General features: G+C 31.8%; 1 protein-coding gene across 2 annotated transcripts in view; it reads right to left on the bottom strand.

The window, feature by feature from the left end:
- Positions 1-808: 808 nt before the first annotated feature.
- Positions 809-20622, bottom strand: part of LOC145686118 (TOG array regulator of axonemal microtubules protein 1) — a 539413-nt gene continuing 519599 nt past the window's right edge. For both annotated transcript variants that reach the window (XM_081759089.1, XM_081759090.1), the window contains 6 exons: positions 19195-19329; positions 17698-17890; positions 14217-14365; positions 10566-10727; positions 3218-3344; positions 809-1343 (listed from right to left, as the gene is read on the bottom strand). In XM_081759089.1, coding sequence (XP_081615215.1) covers positions 1281-1343; positions 3218-3344; positions 10566-10727; positions 14217-14365; positions 17698-17890; positions 19195-19329 — 829 coding nt within the window. In that variant the 3' untranslated portion in view covers positions 809-1280. The remainder of the gene's footprint in view (positions 1344-3217; positions 3345-10565; positions 10728-14216; positions 14366-17697; positions 17891-19194; positions 19330-20622) is intronic.

Raw genomic sequence — 20622 nt, forward strand, 5'->3', positions numbered from 1 at the left:
ACAGACATTACTTTTGTATTTGAAATGGTGTTACTGTTCCGATATGAGGAGAGGACCTTCAAATGATTTTGGATTTTACAAATCGAAACGGTCCGACACATGGCCACTCCTGGATTTTCGAAGTAGTTGTTTGAAATACATATCAGAACAGATTTGCCTACATAATATAGCATTTAATACCGTATATTTATATTAACACACATAATATAGTATAATTACTGTAGTTAATAAAGTTACGCAATGTGCGTCAATAGTAATTGTTTTACAGGCGTGCATCAAGGTGTGTATAATTGGCGACTGAACATGAGTGTGTCAGTGTTTTCCCACTCCTGGGAAAATATTGTAGGCATCCTGATGACTGTACGTATGGAGAGAGAACAGGCTGGATCTAAATTAATGTGTTACACACCCGTCTGGCTGAGTTATGAGCCGCCCTGCGTAAGATTACCTATTGTTTGCTGTAATCTTACTGAAGAATTATTGGATTGGATTGGGGTTAACGTCTCTTGCAACACCGAAGCTATATGAGACGTGGACCTACAGCTTGATGGGCTTCGAACATATGAGCCCTTGTCGGGAATCGAACCCTGATTTCCCGCGCTGAAGACATATACGCGAACCATATTGCCACGACGGTGCTCTGTTTGAAGATTGGGATAAACAGCTTCTGAAAGAAAGGACGGGTCGAACTATAAAATAAATAAATTAAATAAAACCTGTATAATGTGTTAAATGAATAGACAGTGCACTTAGTTTTCTGCAATTCTGTTGGTTTGTCAATTAAATTAGGTAAATAATTAAGAAGAAAAAAGAGAAATCTTACGACTTTTATTTTAAGACTTTAAATAAATTACATATACATCGATAAAATTTTATGTATATATATTACATATTTTATATTAATTTTTACATTACATATAGTTTCCCATAATTTAAAAGGAAATGAATGAAGAGAAATATCCAGTCTCTAGTTCCGTTTCTTTCACGTTTCATGAAAGTCTCTCAGCTATATATAAGTTTCCTTCTTTGTTTTACATTAAATCTTTAAAGTAATAATTTATTAATTAAATTAACACATTTAATGATCACAGTTTGTTGATTTTTCTAGGAGAAATCTAGAATCAAATAACGGTCACAACAGAAGCTATATTCACGTAACAAATAAAAAGTCAATAAAAATAGAAACATTTTTCTTTGCACTGACTTCATAAGAGTTCGTACATTTGGACGGCTTCAATCTTTTATTTGTTCTTATCCAAGGTAGCACTGAAAGCAATGCACTATGTTGACCTGCTTGTTGTCATTGCTCCAGCATATACACATGAAGAACTCTGAAATGTGTACTGAAATATAAAATATATATATTAGAGAAACAATAACAAAAATATAAAGCATAGAAATAAACACAGAAATGAAGCAAGTGAGTTTTGTTTCATACAGAGTAACTATGGTAGACTAACAAATTATAACAATCCAATATTGAAACCAGAAGCAGGGGCGGATTAAGGTTTCCGGCACCCATAGGTACGCTGACGTAACGTGACCCCCGAACACACACCTACATACTTATGAAACACAAGCATACCTGCAAAATCCATGTTTAAAATATACACATCGTACAAGCAACGTTATGCCATTCTTTGTTACACAGGTATAATTTAAGCAAAACAAATTGGTACTGTGCAGTGCTGCCATCGTTTAAATAATCCAAGTTGACAGCGCTTAAAAAAAGAGAGAATAGAAAGCAAACGATTACGATGTGCATACACAGGCAGACACTTCAGTAAATTAAGTTGGGGCGCGTATTGCCATCAAAACTGTACAACTTTTTAAAGAATAAAGTGTAAGTGCAATATTAGATTAGGACTTCATTCTAAAATTATAAACTAAACCTATCAAGTTATTATTGTAAACAAAGACCGATGTTCTCGATAACTGATTCTTTGTTAAATATATTTTTTCGTGAGCGCCCCTACGCACGTACCTTATTAGCCACTGACCAGAAGTGATAAATCTTATTGCTTTCGATTTCAATAGGTCCAAGATAGAATCTATTGTTGAATTTTTAAAACAGAATCCTTATCAAAAAAGAGTTTTTCGCTCTATCTATTAGAGCTTTTGTTCTATGGGGATCCTGTATTGAAATATATCTGTAATTTCGGTTTCAACGGAGAAATAAGAGCAGAGATGAAACTGCCATTTTTGCTGTATGGAATCGATAATGAATGGAAGATTTTTACTTACTACTTCCGGTTTCAATAAAGGGATAAAAACAGATGAAACCTATTGTTGGAACGCTGAATTCATTCTATATATAATATGGAGCCATTTTAACAAAAACACTAACAAAAAGTTTTTGCTATGGACTTTAGTTAGTTAATCTAATAATGATGACAAATGACTTGGACACTATCAAGACCTTGATCTCATGTTATCAAGACAAGGATCCATCTTATAGGTAAATAAATATTTAAGATCTATTTTACAGCAAACCTAATAAGTACAAAAATAAATAAATAAAACTTTTTTCTGATGAAAAAGACTGGAGTATCTTTTGAAACTGCAACACAAGGGGAAAACACCAACATAGTCATTAATAGACAAAATATAACTTACATCAACATATGAAATCTAAAAAATGAAGAGGAATGAATCAAAAATTTATAAAATAAAATGTTAGTTTTAGAAGTCTTGGACTTGGATGAATAAAGATATATGAAAGAAGTGACACCTAAATAAAGGCTGAAGAAGACTACGACTAGAAATTTATATGGAAATTTACTAGAAAATGTTTTTAATTCAAAAGTGGTTACTACATGACCCCAATTACCAAGAAGTGATTGAATTATTGTGCAACGTGTTTTTTTTTTCTTTTCTTTTTCTGAAAGGCTTAAAGATCATATATCTCTTAAATTTGGTAAACATTTTGAACACTTAATTTAGGTAACCTGGTGTACTTGTGATAAACTTGTAATAATTTTATAGTTTCGTAGTCAGAATTCATTTCAAATGCATATTTGCCAAGATCATGCCTAGTTAACCCTGTACTTTGATTTACATTAAGGCAATAATTCTGTTCATAATTTATATGATAATTTAAATTATTGAAAACATCGTTGTCATACATTTTCGCCAATCGATTTATTTCAGGCTGTTACTTAACTGACTTATTCTTTCGTTGCAGTTAAAAACTATGAGAAAGTCATTGCAAATATACCTCTTTCTTGATGTTGTTGATCGATTTCTGTATGTTCCTCATTACATGCGGCGGAATCACTTGCAACATTATTCGATCAAATTCATCATGGGCCACCAAAGACATGAATATTTGTTTCGCATGTTTCCTGGAATAAAATACAAATAAATCAAACAACTAGGAAGCACAGAAAACAGAAGAACAATCTGTGATTAATTTTCTTTGTTTATTTATTAATTAGATAAACACTTTCAGAACCACCGAAACGTGAATCTTCACTTTAACATGTCTAAATCATATGAGAGCTCATTGCAAATTGAAATTGTAAATAATAATTTAGAAAGTCCAGAAAAAAGTTCATTTTAGTCAAAACTAATGATAACATTTCCATCAGTGAGTAGAGAAAGGACAACACCTTACTTTTGGAAAACGGAAAATAAAACCTTTTACTGAAAATACCATTGCTTATACGAAAATATTTAAGTAGGACATTTGTAGCGTATGTTAAGATCCCCAGTCCCTTCATATAAAATCCCCAAACACGAAAAACATAATGAGATTAGATATTTAGTACACAGAAATTGCTGTCACATAATGTTATCCTTTATTTTTGGAATATTATTCTTTTTCCATTCACCGATTCACTTAATTTCAGAAATAGCTCATCAATAGGATTATCTTAATATTATACCATTGTGCAGCCTATGGGGGACAAAAGATGATATATTTGATTAGTATGAGATAAAATTTAATTGTTTTCTACATTTACTGTTGCAGCGATATAGCCTGTTGGCTTTTTTTTAAACCTTCTTTATCAGTGACATTATATGGGATGGGGATAATCAGTTTAATTATCCCAAATTATAACTCCCGAATTATTTTTTAAAACTTTTTTCATGAATTGTGTTTAAGTACTTCCCTAACAACATAAAAACATAAAAAAAATAAAGTTTTTCGTTTGTTATATCGTTCATTACGTTGGAAGACGGTGTTGCTATATATATGGCATTATTCCACTGTTATATATTATATTATCTTGTTATGGAAATTCAGGAACAGAAATGAATATATTTTATATATTTGTCAGCTTTATTTATGGCGGCCGTCGTACAAATGATTGTTCAATATATGACAGAATGGAAATCATAAAAACACTCTAAGCACAAGCCAACCTTACACTTACAGCACATTGTACGCATAATTTAAGAGCATCCTTTTCCCGCGCACCTCCATTTCTTATTCTCTGGAATCCGGCGAACCAGGTGATCTCTTCCGTCATATCTTAATTCAGATATTGCAAGACAATGATCGCTTTGATGTAAAGGGTCGACCAACTCTTTTTTCTCTCGGTTCCAAAAACTGAAATGTAATACATAGCCAACTCATTTCTAAATGACAATTGCGCCTAAATCCTTCCACTAGATTTTCGTAGAACCCACGCATTGTGAATACTGACATCGATCATCCAGGACAACAATGGCCAATACCATTTTTTATTCCTAATGCTGATGCGGTAGAGACAGAGGTCTTCGTCCATTCTACCCACTCCACCTATGAACTTATTATACTGTGAAATAACCAGGTCGAGATATTGTAATGAATTTCTTCTCCGCTTGTGAAAACCTCTTGACTGTACCTGCAGGTTTAGGTCCATGAGAAGTAGAAGCAATTATGAATCCATTATCTATCCATCTTGTGACACATGTCATTGTCTTTGTTCAAAGCTGACTCATAGTATCCTCGTCTAGTTCCTTCTGATTTCAAAATTTTGTTATCCGTGAGCTCGCAGCCTGACGGGACAGTTGTTTCTCACAGTTTCTTTGCCAAAGTAACCACACTCACGCAAGTAAACAAGTAAGTTATCGGAAGTAAATAAATTGTCGAAGTGGAAACGATATGGAAAATGGATTACGTTCTCCGGAGCCGTCTATCATTCTTACTAATGGAGCTGAAGCTTTGTCAAAAGCCTTTTCCGTTTCCGAGTTCGTTTCAGGGGATTTTCCTTGTAAACCTCAAAATTGACCAGATACCCCGTTACTGTGTTTATACATCATACTTTGTAAACATATCTAATTGGTTTCCCTTTGATATGTTTCTTACAGTTGTGGAGTCCATAATATTTCAACACACTTTCATTAAAATCTAGTTCCTGAATTGGTACAAAATGTCTCAAAAAATTTTTTCGAAGGTAATTTATACTAGGACGAATCTTCCACAATTTATCATTTCTGTCAATATTGTTATTATCACTACAATGCAAGAAGTGTAGTATGTGTTCGAAACGATTTCGTCTCATGCCTAAATTCCTAATGAGTTATCTCCTTGGAATCCATTCCGATTTCTCTCCTTCTCTGACTTACCATACGAACCATAAGTTCCACAAACCATGTAAAGTATGGTAATGGAATAGCCCCGTTGCCACTTGGCAATAGCAACTTTTACATGCTTCCTGTTTCGCCGTTTATATGAATATCGAACCGATCACAATTATTAAATTAACTTTTAAGTATTAAAAGTAAAATAGTAAGGATATTATGGCAAAACAATAATTAGAATTGTAGAGTTACTTTCTCAAAACTCGCAAACTGCTCATTCATGACGTTGTTTTTATACAGCGAAACAAAATATATGCTACAGGGCCGCTGATAACAACAATTGTGTAATGAATGATATTAGCAACTACGCGCAACTATCGTCAAGTTTTTGCACAATCGAAATGTAACGTGGTCAAACAGGTAGCTGGAAATCGCTAAAATGCAAATGCATCACACGAAAATAAAAATGAACATGGAAGATTAAATTATTTGTGCTCCCCGAAACATGAAAATACATGTATATTGGTCCAGATGGGGATCGCTGACACATATCGTAATGTGTCATGAATGAGAGTACGAGATTACAAAGAAAAAACAAACCAATAAATCTGTTCATAAAACGAATTTAGTAAGATTACATCTTAGATTTGTAAAATGTTGGTAAGTAGTTCTGGCTACACTGTTTGTTACTCAAATACTACGAGTACGCGGGTTTTGTTGGCCCTGATAGAAAACTCATATCCGACAAAGACTTCATCAGTTCAATGACTCCAACTTAAAAAGAAGCTTGGGTTGCCTTTACTGTGGTCATCAATACGTTTTGGGGAAACCAAAGGATCCACAGTACAAGGAAATAGTGAAAAAATGCACGCGTTCCGAATCCTTGGTTTCACCATGAGCTTAAAAGTCCATTTTCTCAACTCCCACCTTGACTACTTTCCTGACAATGTGGGAGTAGTGAGTGAAGACCAGGGGGAGAGTTTCCATCAAGATATCAGACATGGAACGACGATATCAGGGGAACTGGAGTGTTACGATGATGGCAGACTACTGCTGGATGTTGTTTAGGGATCTTCCGGCAGCCACCTACAAAAGGACAAGCTCCAAACGAAATTTGACCTTTAAAACAAGACGATTTCACAAGCAATCTGATTGAGGGTGGTATTACTTTTCTGTCTTCACGTATTTGCGTGTTTTTGTACATTAATTTGTGTTACGCTGTTAATGATGTTTCTGTAAATCGCATATCTGTGTTCATGTTTCTGTTCAACAATGACCACCCGTTTGTTCGAAACCCAGACGTCCCAGGACAAAACCCAGTCGTCTGGTTGTCATTCCTGGATTCAGCACACCCCAACACATACGAATCAGTTAACTAAATCGAAACAGCTTAGCATTGTTTTATTTTTGCAGACCTGTGGTATTAACAGTATTTTAATAGAAAATATTTCCAAATATGAGATTCAAAAGGAGTGATAAAATTAGCATTGACAAATTTCTGGGCTCTGTCCATAGTCCTCTTCTTTGAAATACCGTTTACAGCCCAACGAACTAAATCTAGGGGCTTCAATTGCCTATAATTAACAGGCTTGCCTTCGACCTGGAAAACCTGAAAAACCTGGAGATGTCAAGGAAATTGATTTGTGTCGGGGAAATCATGGAAAACCTGGAAATGTCAGGGAATTTTGTATACTGATGACATTAACTTTTTTTTAAAAAAAAAAAAAAAGCTTCAAAAATTATTGAAAAATGCCCATTAAAACACAAAATAATGCGAAATCTGTCATGGGTTATTCTAAGTAAAATTTGTACTAACCAAAATGTAAGCGAAGGGAAGGTGTATAATCTTCTTGAGTAACTCGGTAACAAGAATATAGTTGTAGCTGTCAAAGCTGAAAAAGTAAAACATCGATTTTCCAAATTGTGTGTTTTAGCAATAAAAAAGAAGGAATTCGAAGTATTTAATGTATACACAGATAGGTTAAAAGGCATTATTGCAGTCTACTTGATAATTACGACAGTAGAAATTTGATTTGTGGGACATAATTAAAACGTTGTTCTTTCCCATGGATTTACTTCCGTTGAGAAGGATTTCTCAGTTAACAATGACATGCTGGGGGAAAATATGCATGAAGAATCTTTGGTGAGTTTACAAGTTGTTCATGATACTATACAATGTGCTGGAGGGCCCCTTGATATTTATATAGACAAAAATGCTTCAGTACATACATGGATCATATGCACGTTATGAAGAACCCATTCAAAGGAAAAGGACAAAAACTACTGCAAATGAATTAAATAAAAATAAAAATAAGCGCATAGCTGATCAGATTACCATTTTAGAAAAAAAAGAAGAAGAAGCCAAACTTTCATTAGATACTTCCATTGAATGCAAAATTTGGAACATGAAATTCAGACCTTGAAAGCATCTCTTCAAGTAGAGAACTGGAAACTAAGGAAACAGTAGTATTTTTTTTTAGTGTGAAGTTTCATAACAGAAATTATTTATGTAGATTGCAATCATACCTACGATACTGTAATTTTATTATAATGAAAGAGAGATATCAAAGATTTAAATCTTGTTAATTGTGTATTTACAAAAAGGAAAAAAGTGAATGTAAGGCAGTGGGTGGATGTTCTGGAGAGCTTTCCATTCATTCATTCTTTAGAGGAAGGAATTATGTCTGGAAAATAATAGAATCTTGCTTGGAAAACCTGGAATTGTCAGGGAAAATTGATTTGAAAAGTCCCTGGAAACCCTGAATTAATTACCTGAAACCATTTGTATCTTATATATTGTGCTTAGTTGTTTGTTATTTACAAGGATTGAATTTTTATTGTTACAAAAGGTTTAAATTCTTTTCATTGTTGTTCCTGTGTTTATCGCGTAGCACCAACACTGTTTTCATTTAATGTTTTGACAACTAGGTAAGAATGAAACGTTAAAAAAAAAAAAAAAAAGTTTCGATCGAAATGAAGTGTAGAGTGAGTTGCCTATTTTGAAATCTGTAATGGCAACAAGTGATATTAAGAGAAATAAATGTAAACTATGGAGTGCCATTTTCAAGAAAGCAGATGCACCAATTGTTTAAAATAATGCAGTACATTCACGCTATACTAGTCAGTAATTACATGTCGAATCAATGGTTAGAAAAATAGGAATCTTCTTCAGCAACAAGGAGCTCCAAAAAGATATGAAGTAACAAGGTAGGCGTTCATAATTACTAATCTTTTCTGTTATTCTGTTCTACTAGTGTTAATAATAGGTTTTAAGTGTTACGAGTAACGGTGCTAATAACGTAGGAAAAAAGTTTAGTTTCAAATCTGTGTCCCTACATGCACAAATACCGCTGTTCTTCAGTTCAACCTGTCAACCCTAGATAATATAAAATTCTACATCGTCTGAGTTCAAATAATTTTGTCGACATAAAAATGTTCAATACTACAGTAGTTTCATCTACAGGCGGCAAAGTGTATTTCACAAATGTACTCCTGATGTTATCAATTGGAGTCATACATTTTTGATCTAATTTGTGAATTTTGTTCCTTATATCTTTATTTTGGGGAGACATTATCTTTTCTGGTCCTAGTTTGTTCACTATGGACCCTAATAATCTTGCTGCTGCTGTTCGTACTGATAATATAGGAAAAGTTGCTTATCCCGGGGACAGGATGTATTAGAGGGCATGGCACTTATAGCCCTCCTGAATTAACTAGTGTTATATAATAAATTTGCACATAACAATGCATTTTTTTTTTAAGTATTAATAATATAAAATTGTAAGACTGGTATCTCCACATTGGGGAGGAATTTCAGTAAAACTCTGCCATCTGGCATGCATGAGCAAAAGGAATCATTCATCATTGTGGGTATAAATCTCCTGTAACAAGCAACCCACTGTACTTTTCAGTTTTAAAAATTTATTGTCATAATTCAATTATAATAAATTATAATTTAAATAAAACTTCATATTTTCATTTCAAGCCCTAATGCTTAATCTAAATGGGTTTAAGTTGCAGTGCACAGCCTAACTTTTAAAAAATACAGTGTACTTATTTACAATATACCACGTCTGCATATTTTAATATTTTACTAGGTACTCCTTCCAGTGAAGTAGTTTTTCCAAAAGTGATTTGCGTGCCATGAAGTAATTGCATACGACAATAAATCTAGTTAGCGAGGAGGATATTTATGTTTTTGGTATATAAAAGTGCTTTTTGGTTTCGACATTTAAAACTATTTTTCTTGCCCCATATAAATATAAGATACGAGCAAATACTGCAGTATATTTAAGACGTCTATCTACTATTTCTACATCTAGGTAGTAACACTCCAGTTTGTAGACTCCACAAAATTTTCAATGTTTCTGCCAAATTAAAAGATTAAGTAGGAAGAAGAATATACTTCGATACATTTTTTTTTCTTCCAAGCATGTAAATTGGAAATCTCTGGTTCAACAGAAAATGAAAGTTTTTGTATAGTTTAACGTTGCACTGTTATTCCCTTCAGGGTAATAAAGACGGATGAATAATGAAAATGAATGATTGTGAAAACTTTATTTAGTTCTCCCAACGGAAACTGAACTTAGGACACGGAATCAACAGAAAATGCTGTTATAAATTATTTTTACATCTTAATTTATAATAATGCATACATTCATATGTACAACATATATAGAATTATATAACTCAGTAAGCGTCAATAGGACAGTATTAGGTTTTCATTTCATGACTATTATTATAAAATGTATTATTTGCGTAAAAGTACATATACGTATATTTAGTGGTGTGTTGACTACCTACTTATATAATAGTACTTACTAACGGTACACATTTATCATAATTATGGATTTTGTGTACGAAAGTTATTCTAACTCCATTATTAAGTATTATATTGTACTTCGAATACAGTAAAGGCTATTGAAAAGAAACGAATATATATATATATATATATATATATATATATATATATATATATATATATATATATATATATATCTTATAACTTAATAACGTTTGTAGCAATCAAAATTCATAAATAAGCAGAAACTTACCTAGTATCTAAGCTTCCTTCAGTCAAAAGATTCGCGCCAGTTCGAAGAATTTTGTTCCTTATATCTTTATTTTGGGGAGACATTATCTTTTCTGGTCCTAGTTTGTTCACTATGGACCCTAATAATCTTGCTGCTGCTGTTCGTACCATAGCATTCTGATGACTACAGAAAGATAAAGAATAATCATTATAATTAACATATTATTATTATTATTATTATTATTTATACATGGAATGATGTTTCAGAACAACATTATACAATGTATATGTATATATATTTACCAATACTTCAAAAAGTTTTAGTATACCACGAAGGCATTTCAAGACGCAAGTATGTAATATATGGTGTAAAAAATTCAATAGAATAGAAGGAACAAACTGTGAAAGACTATATTAAATTATATGGCTTCAATAATTCTCTATACGTTGAAAGTCGTTTTACTCAAATATTTCCGTAGTGTAATTGATATCATCAGGAGTTGAGTGATTATTCCAATGAAACTTGTAAGAAAAATGAACAAATTGGGAGATAACACTAACAAACAAAATGTCATCTTGAACACAACTAGTAACATCACAGACCATAATTTAGAATCATTTAATCTTAAATTGCTTCTATATTTAGAACATAATTTTGAATGTTTATCTAAGTCTTTATTTTTTTTAATTTTTTTTATTTATAAATCTTTTACATTTATTTTAAGTAATCACCCTACTCCTGATTACGTTAGTAGTACGGCTAAGAAAGGTCTTAGAATCTTTTCGTTATTTTTTTTTAAAGCATGCAAATATTGTTGTGGACTAATTCTATAAATCATTTTCAGAAATAAAAATAAAAGTAAGTACAAACAATTCATAAAAATAATAAACGCTTACTAATTGACGATCTAGCTCTTTTATTAGGTGAACATATTTATAGAGCTGATGTGGACAGTGGAAATTTGAAAGTTAATAGAACAACTTTGAACATTAATCTGGGAGTAATTCTCTATTTAGCAAACTTGGAAAGTACCATCCGTATATTATTATTCTTAAGCGATTTGATATTTATTGAGAACGTGGTAACAGTTAATTATGTTCCTAACAATGAGTGACAAATTTGTAGGCGCAGCCGAATGTTAGATGTACTTCAGTGTATTCAAATGATCAGTGCGCATGCGCATAACCCTGAATTTTATTTTCGCTGAAGCACGGAATTTTCAGTATTGGAGCCGGCATCGTGAAGTAATTGAAGACTACTTAAGAAGTACCGAACTTTGCTATATAAAGTTACAAGTGACGCCAATGTAAGCCGAATATGTATGGCCAGAATTTAGCATATAAATTCCTATAATTGAAGGACTGAAGATTTATAAAAAGAATAGCGAAGGCGAGGAAAAACTGAATTGTAGTAAAGTGTAGTTCCGTACCTTGATATGATATATTCATCAAACGTGAATTTTTCGTCAAAAAGGACTCGAAAAGAAGAGTGACAGGTACATATGGTGAAGACACCAGCAGTACCATCTATGTAAATGCACATTTGACCAAAAAATAAATGAAAAAAAAAGTAATATTACAACTGAATCAGACTGCAGAATGAATTTATGTTTTGCAGATACGAAGCTAAAAATAAAGAGACAGTCATAAAACAAGAAAATTACACACTCGATATCTACATATAGTTTAGGCAAAACTTGCACGCGTACAAAGATTGCATGCTGTACGCTAAAAGGTTTCAAAAGTATTGACCTCGAACATTTTACTAGTACTGGTAAAAGGTAATGCAGTGCAATGCTTTAAATAAGCACCGAGGCAAAATAAATCAATATTGATTTAACGCAACATACTACAACGAGCATTGAAGTCATTTGAATATAATTTCGCAACTGAGATAGTAAAACATTATTATTTTGATTGCTTAGACAAAACAAAACTAAAATGAATACAAGTTCAGATTGACATCAAACAAGTAATGTTCACAAAATGTGTTCGTTTAGAAATTTCCGATTTAGAATGCTATATAATGTAAATGAACGTACACTGCTTTATCTGATTTGATTAGATTTCATTAAATGTTTACTCACTTTTCAGGTTTTTTAAAGCAACAATTGTGCTAAATACATTATACTAAAGACATTAAATCAAAAATTAGCTGTATATTGAATAAGGTTTAATGTATTTAACAAAATAATAGCTTGAAAAAAACCTGCACATATGTATATGAACATTAGCCCTCTTCATTGGTATAGTGGCTAGGGAGCATGCTTTTGATGCACGATGTCCCAGCTTTGGTGTCCGGTTGGAGGGCATAGAACGTACGGTAATGGTTCAGATTCCACTTTAAACTGTAGATCAGGTCTTATAAACTTTTGCTGACAAAGAATATGAATACAGAATTAATTATATAACACTAGTTTTCAAGCAGGATACAGGCCTTTGATAGCATACTTTATGACGTTTTCAAGTGAATAATAAGCATTTTGAATTAACTACTTATTAGGTATACTTTAAAATTATAGAAGGTAGTGCGACTATATTTGTAGTAACCTTATTTAAAAAAATAAAAAGACATAAATGTCAATATCTATAGCTATGTATTATGTGATTTCAGAGAATGACAGCGTTAAATCCATTTTTGCACAGATTAATCCATTTTTATAGTTTTATTTGAATGTATTGCCAACTTCTGATTATAGTTTGTGTAATTTTATGTGTAACTAAACAGATGGCAGCGAATATATATAAAGAGCATTGTAATTTGCAGTTATTTAAAAATAACACTAAATGAAACCAAAAAGTAAAAATTCTGATAAGCATTTTACGAAGCTCACTAAAAATAGCTTTCTTTTGCCAGTTGACACAATTGGATTTCGTCGTAAGAAAGAAAGAAGAAGAAAAATAGAATAATGCAATTTTATAAAGTTACTTCCAAATGTTCGTAGTTCAGGTCCTAATTGGCTTCGGCACATGAAATAGAAAACAGAACACGCAGAATACAATGACAATTCAGAAAGTGTATAACCTGTACACGTTCAGTGAATCGTGACCTCAAAGAAAGTAGAAAATGGGTTCAAGCATGCTTCTTATTTTGTCTTAATCAGCTTTACATTGTAGATTGGCTATCATTGATCTATTATGTTATTCTATTATGCTATTCTTTGTTATTTATTCATTTTTTGTTATTGTTGGTTTGGTCAACAAGAAATTAATTTATTTTTGCATCAGTATTCTAACCGTCGTAGGACGCATACCTCTCAAATGAAATATCTCAGTCTTACGTCCCATGATTATGTCGTGTAAGCTAAAGGAGACTGTGGTGATAAGTTAATTGCGTTGGTGGAATAAATGAAGTGGGAGGAAATAGAATCACGAGAAAAATCACGCACAAAGTGTTTGTCCACCACAAAGACCACTGAGATCGAACCAGACGCCCCACGCACCAGAGGTGAACGCTCTACCATGAAGTCTTCGCGGCGGTCATCATGCCTCTCAATAATTCATATAAACGAATATGTGTCAGTTAATGAAGCTGCACGTGGATATTAATTTCAACCAAAACAGTGAACATAAATATAACTTATCACAAAATAATAATAATAATAATAAATAAATAAATAAAAATAAAATTTAAAAAATCAGTTTATACAGACTCACTAAAATTGCTACTTACACTGCTCCTTTGACAATGATGGCCTGGACGGTTTTACAGGGATTACAATGTTCAACCATTTGATCCAACGCATTGTTGCAATCTTCTCTGATGAAGCGGTTGGTATCAGCAGTTCGGTGTAACAATGGACCAATTATTTCTTCAAGATCCTGTAAATAGCAATGTTTTAAAAAATCCAATTTGAAATAAACTAATTTTAAGTATCAGAATAACAACTAAAGTTGACTACAAATTAATGTATATTTTATACTAGCTAAATATACCCATACTTCGCATGGGGGCTATATTTGGAAGTCAACGCCTGTGGGAGTATCATCATTCATTTCAGCGACGGCGAAAACTATGGATTTGGCACTAATATCGGCCATTTTGGACTATCTTTACATGTCTCGGTATCCCCCTCCCCCGCTAAACCCCTGCCCGCATTCAATGGTAGCTGAATTTGCAAGTCATCGCTAATGGAAGTGTTACCATTGATCTCAGCGGCCGCGAAAACTATGTATTTGACACTAATATCGATCATTTTGGATTACTTTTACATGTCTCGGTATCCACTCCCCAGTGACCCTCGGCCCGCAACCGAATAAGGTGGATTTTGAAGTTAATGCAATTGGAGTTTCACCATTGATCTCTATGAATTCGCCACTAATATCGGTCATTTTCTACTACTTTTACTTGTCCCGGTAAACGCCCCCCCTGAGGCCCTCCCTGATTCGAATTTTGACAGAAACGCTTCGCCTTGGTCTGGGGCCTGGACCAAGGTATCCGTGACCAAAATTTGGTAACTCTCGATCCACTCATCTGGTCCCCAGGCCGCACACACACAAACAAACTGTTTATTTTATTTATATTAAACTAGATTAATTTTATTTTACCCACAAATTAATGTATATTTTATATTAATTTTATTTTATTTTTTCCAATTTTACCATATGAACTGCGAATTCACAGTTTTGCTTGCCACCCATTTGTATTAATGTAAACAGTAAATAATTAAAATGTATTATAATTGCTGATTGAGTATTTATTTATTACAAGTAAATACAATATTGTCAGTTTTGTATTACACCGGATATTTTAGGCTTGCGGTATCCTTCTTATTATTATTCACCTCAACCATAGGTTGGTGGGTAACATGGAAATTTTAAAACTTTTTTCTCGCTTGGGAGAGCTGTTTTATACTTTGATAAGACCTCTTCGTAATTGTATCTAGATATTCTATCCTTGGTCTTCCTCTTCCTGGTTTTCCTTCTGCCTTTCCCTCTATCAGCACAGTGAAGCGTATCCTTGTGAAGGGAATTCGAGAATTGGACACTCCGTTGGAATGTGTTTATTTTATACCTTTAAAAAAATCTGCGACATGCCTATTGAGAATCTGTACATCTCATTGCTTTATATGTTATTTTGGTTAGATCATATTCCGATAAAAACAAATTATAATTCTTTCATTTTTCAAAAGTATGCAAATTATTAACTGTAGTTTATTTAGTTATCCACAAACCTTCCCAGTTCTAATGAATTATCACGTATCTACACAAAAGGATATCGATTAGGCCAAAATATGTTTGCTAAAATTTTGATTGTCTATGAACAACAACCCTATGATTTAAAAATTCAAAAGAAAACACAATGATCTATTGATAATTGTTAATTGTATAGATACATTATAATATCTAAGTTTATAATAATCTTAACTCCCAAATACAAAACACGTTTTTCAAATGTATATTCTGAGATAAATGTTTTATTCACATTTTATTATTGATGTTATTCCACGTTTTTTTTCTCCTGAAAGAATGTATGTCCCTAATCATTTTCCTAATTATGCATTTATCTGAATGCAACACATGTATACAGAAACTAGATTCTTACCATCAAATTGGACAAATTATTATCAATTTTGGATATATATATATATATATATATATATATATATATATATATATATATAAAATTTCTTTTTCAAGTCCCCTTTTTCTCCCCTCAGTCTGAGCAATTTTCAGAATCGTACGTACGATCCTTTGTGAAGCATAAATTACGACACGAATGGAATTTGTTTATGTGGGTAATCCTCATCTACCTAATTTGTCGCTTTCATTTCTGTCCTAATTTTGGTTTAACAAAGGAACCAAAATGAAATTTTGAAATGTTGCCTTGATTGAAGAAAGGAAGTAAAGAAGAAGTTGACAGTATGTATAAAAAATTTGCTTATTATCGCTTTCTGTCTGCTGGTAAGAGTAAGCATTTCTGTTATTAAAGTTGTTTCCTTACATTCTTCTACTCAAATATTATGTATTCCTAACTTTAGAATTTCTCTGTAAACGTAGAAACAAACTGGGATAATTATTTCTTGTTATGACTTGATTTGTTTTTCTTATTCCTGTTGTTAATCTGAATCAAAATCTCACAAATAACAATAAGTAAAATATCGTATTATATTGAAATAATAATAATGAATCTATTACTCGCATGGATTTCTATTTTTTGATTTCTATATATGTTCTATTTTTTGATTTTCCAGTATAATTTTTTTTCCTATGAATCGTAAGAATAAAGTGTGAAAGTACAATTATATCATTAAAAGAGATGTAATCATTCTCTTAAGTTCTAGTTCAAATAGTTCGTGTTTTAACGCTTTTTTTTTCAATCTGATTGATATATGCTGAATAAGTACAGCAGAAATTACGAGATGTATTAGTATATTAGAACAAAAAGAGAAAATGGAGAAAAACAAACATTAAAACAATGGAAATATACACGTTATGTGGCATTCATTTTGTCTAGGAAAATAAGGCAACCAACTAATAAGTAAGATAGTTATATAGTAATAATAATAATAATAATAATAATAATAATAATAATAATAATAATAATAATAATAATAATAATAATAATAATAATAATAATATAAAAGGACCCATCGAAAGTACAAATTAATTGCAGCGATTTACTTGCGTTTAGAAAAGGAAACACTGAATGGCTAGCTAATAATCAAATGGTGCAAATGAATGCAAAGTACGCGCAAAATATATAATGAACTAAAATTTATGTAAACGGAAACTACAAAAATAGATAAACATAATAAAGCTTCAATGAATTTGTTTTAAAAAGAAAATAATACCTTTAAGTGAAAATGAGCTTTTATACAATTATTCAAAATGGTTTGAGTATTATGTATTATCCTTCCATCAGTAATTTCATTATAATCATTCATTTCTTATCGTTTTCCTTTAACCTAAAGGCACGTAAAAGTCAAAAATAAATAATAAATGACATTAAACTTCCTTAAAACAACATTTTTACAGGATATCTTTGAAAGGATTTTGGGGAACTTTTTTTCTGAGTTTCTTTTTAACTCTTTCAAATGTTATGGAAATTTATCCCACGAAAGAATCACATTGGTAGAATTTGAAATTTTCTCCACTTACAATTTTTCGTTACATAACGATCAGAAGCATAAAAACAAACTAAAACCACTTACGTTGTCCAGCGCCTTCTTCAAAGCCAGGAATATCTCACCACATGCCTGACAAGCTGCTCGTGCTACCTGGGAACGCAGGTTTTTCACTTGTCTTACAACATCTACGATCACTCGATGTAACTCGTGGTGCACTACTTCAGGATGATGTCGTATCAATCGGACGAGAGATTGTAGTCCATCCATAACAACTTCCCTGCAATGAAAAATCATTGTTAAAAAGAAACCCTAACTTTTCATTGTTTGATAATTCGTGCAATTTGGATATTATCGTATTTTATCTCATACATGACGGTAAGCTGTTTTTTCTTTCATTCTTTTCTTTTTTTAAAAAAAAGAACGAATAAAACAGCAAATAGCCTTATTGTTCACGAAATTACAAAACATTGAAACTTACCAATGAATTAAAGTAAACTGGATTATAGTGAAAATGATATTTAACGAAACCTGTAATTGTTGGACTGTCTTCAATAAACTAAAATGTTTCAACCTAGCTTCATGTGACTATAATTGTATTAACCTGTGCACGATGAACTGCATATGAAAATTTAGTCATAACATGAAAGTTTTCCACCAAATTATAATGCAAAATTTAAAAGAATCAAAAAATATTCCTTTGGTTTTCAATAAGAGTTTTATTTCATTCTGATAAAAGTTTAGGAAATGAGATATTTTTTCTCACAGCAAAGAAAAGTACTGTTGTACAGCTAATATTTGTGCAGCATTATAGATTTTTTTTAAAAAATTTATTTACAGAAATGAATCTTATCAACGAAAACTTAGTCGGGTGAACTAAGTACAAAGATACAATAACGGAACATAATGTGCATGCATCAAATTTGACTACATTTGACTGCACTATCCTATCGCAAATGTAACATGGTAACATAACATAATTTAATCAAGTTAATATAACTTGAGTGTGACCGAAAATGTACTTCTGTGACTACGTTTTAATATAAATTTCAATGTATTTCGTAAAGTAATTAAAAAACAAAAGAATGTCTATTCTGAACAAATAGCTTTTGGTATATTTCTTGTGTAGTAGTGTTGTGAAAGGACTGAAGATTAAATATCAAGCTGTCGATACAAATGAATGTAAGATCACGTTATGAATAGAATAGGTGAGCAAAACTATGCAAAAAAAACTGGATTGGTCAAATATAAGATTGAAACAGGAAAGGAACCATGAAAAAATAATTGCAAAATAATAATATAGATGGTGCGGAGTGTTACTAGAGAGCGTAGACGCGTCCACAGTAAAAGAGAATACGTGAATCGTCGAACTCAGAAGGAACTGTCTCGATAGGTAGTACCCGTTAAAATATATTTTTAGCACTTGAGGCATCTTCAAAATGAAATCAATGAATAAATAAAACTATTGCAACGATTTACAATCGTACAAATTATCAACATAGTAAATGTTTTCGTAACATAAATAAATAAATAAATATTATATATATATATATATATATATATATATATATATATATAACTTACCATTCTGGACTTTCCAAGTGGCCAAGGCACATTTGCAAGGCCTCTCCTGGTTTTTTGAATGGAGGCAGAGTTTCTGGAAACGCTCCTGTTGTTTTTGTTTTCGTTGTAAGAGATCTTCGATTTTCTTTCAGCGGCCTAGAATGTAGACATTAGAAAAGATATTGATGATTAATGTATAACTTAGTTAAACATGATAACAGCCAGAACAAGAAAATCAACATCCATCTTTCTTTAGATAGATCTGTACCTACCATTCCGTAAGAACAGGTGTGAATTAAAAAGAAAGCATAACTTTTGTAAGCTTTTTGTTGCAAGTCTATAATTGAAAAGACCACAAGGACATTTGTTTCTTTAACTTGTTCTGTTACGTGCATTCATTTTAAGATGTAAAAAAGTAGATAGTAAAAAAGAAGTAAAAAAGTAAATAGTAATAATAATTTAATAGAATTTAAACTTGAAAATGACATTTGATACATTCAAAGGAAACTATTGGAAATAACTCAGAATAGTCAAAAAGTACACACATTTCAAATAAAGCAAACATTAAATATGTTTAAAAGGTCAAAAGCTGCTCAAATATTTTTGCACGCTTGTTTGAATCATTTAGAGATAAAAGTAGAAATGACTCTTTTGAAGTAGCCCGTAGAAACGGCTGGATTCTCTGTAAAACTTTTAAGACCTTATTAAACACGCAATCGTATTTTTCGGACTTACTTCTATTTCATCTGATGCAAATGGTTTACTTTGATAAAATGTTTATATATATTTTAAATGCAATATGTCTCCAAAGCTATGTTTTTTGCAAAAATAAAATATATGATTCTAAACTCTGTGGTTTATATGCTAACAGCTTCAATTTGTTGAATGAATGACGCAAAAGATATAAAAAGACTATCAGTGGTTCTCAAACTTTCCGATAACGCGGATCCTTGTTCATTCGGAAAGTGACTTGTGGACCTCCTTACAATGCTATCTGAAATTTCGCATGATATTAAAAAAAATATACTAATTAGAATTACTACTGACAAGAAAAATAATGCAATAAGTAATTTATTCTAAAGGTACATGATTGTTTCCTAGTGAACGAAATTTCAATTGAAAATAGATTGTTTCCTAGTGAACGAAATTTCAATTGAAAATACAGTAACTTTCAAGACTGAAAATATATCTTTTTACATTATTTTTTAAAACTAAATCACTTGATAAACAATGTTCTTAAATGTGGGGTCACTAATATAAGGAATTAACTTCTTTGTTTTTTTCCATAATTGCATTGAAATCTGGAATATGTTTTGCCACCATCAATCTTAGGTCCGATTCCACATTAAGATGATTTTGATTTGTTTTAATACTGCAAAGAGCAGAGGAAGGTCTGTTCACATAAGTAGGGAAAGGCATCAAATGTTCATACTTACAACGCACACGCAA

The sequence above is a fragment of the Thermobia domestica genome, chromosome 5, assembly GCF_964235325.1.
Source record: "Thermobia domestica chromosome 5, izTheDome1.hap1.1, whole genome shotgun sequence".
NCBI lineage: Eukaryota > Metazoa > Arthropoda > Insecta > Zygentoma > Lepismatidae > Thermobia > Thermobia domestica.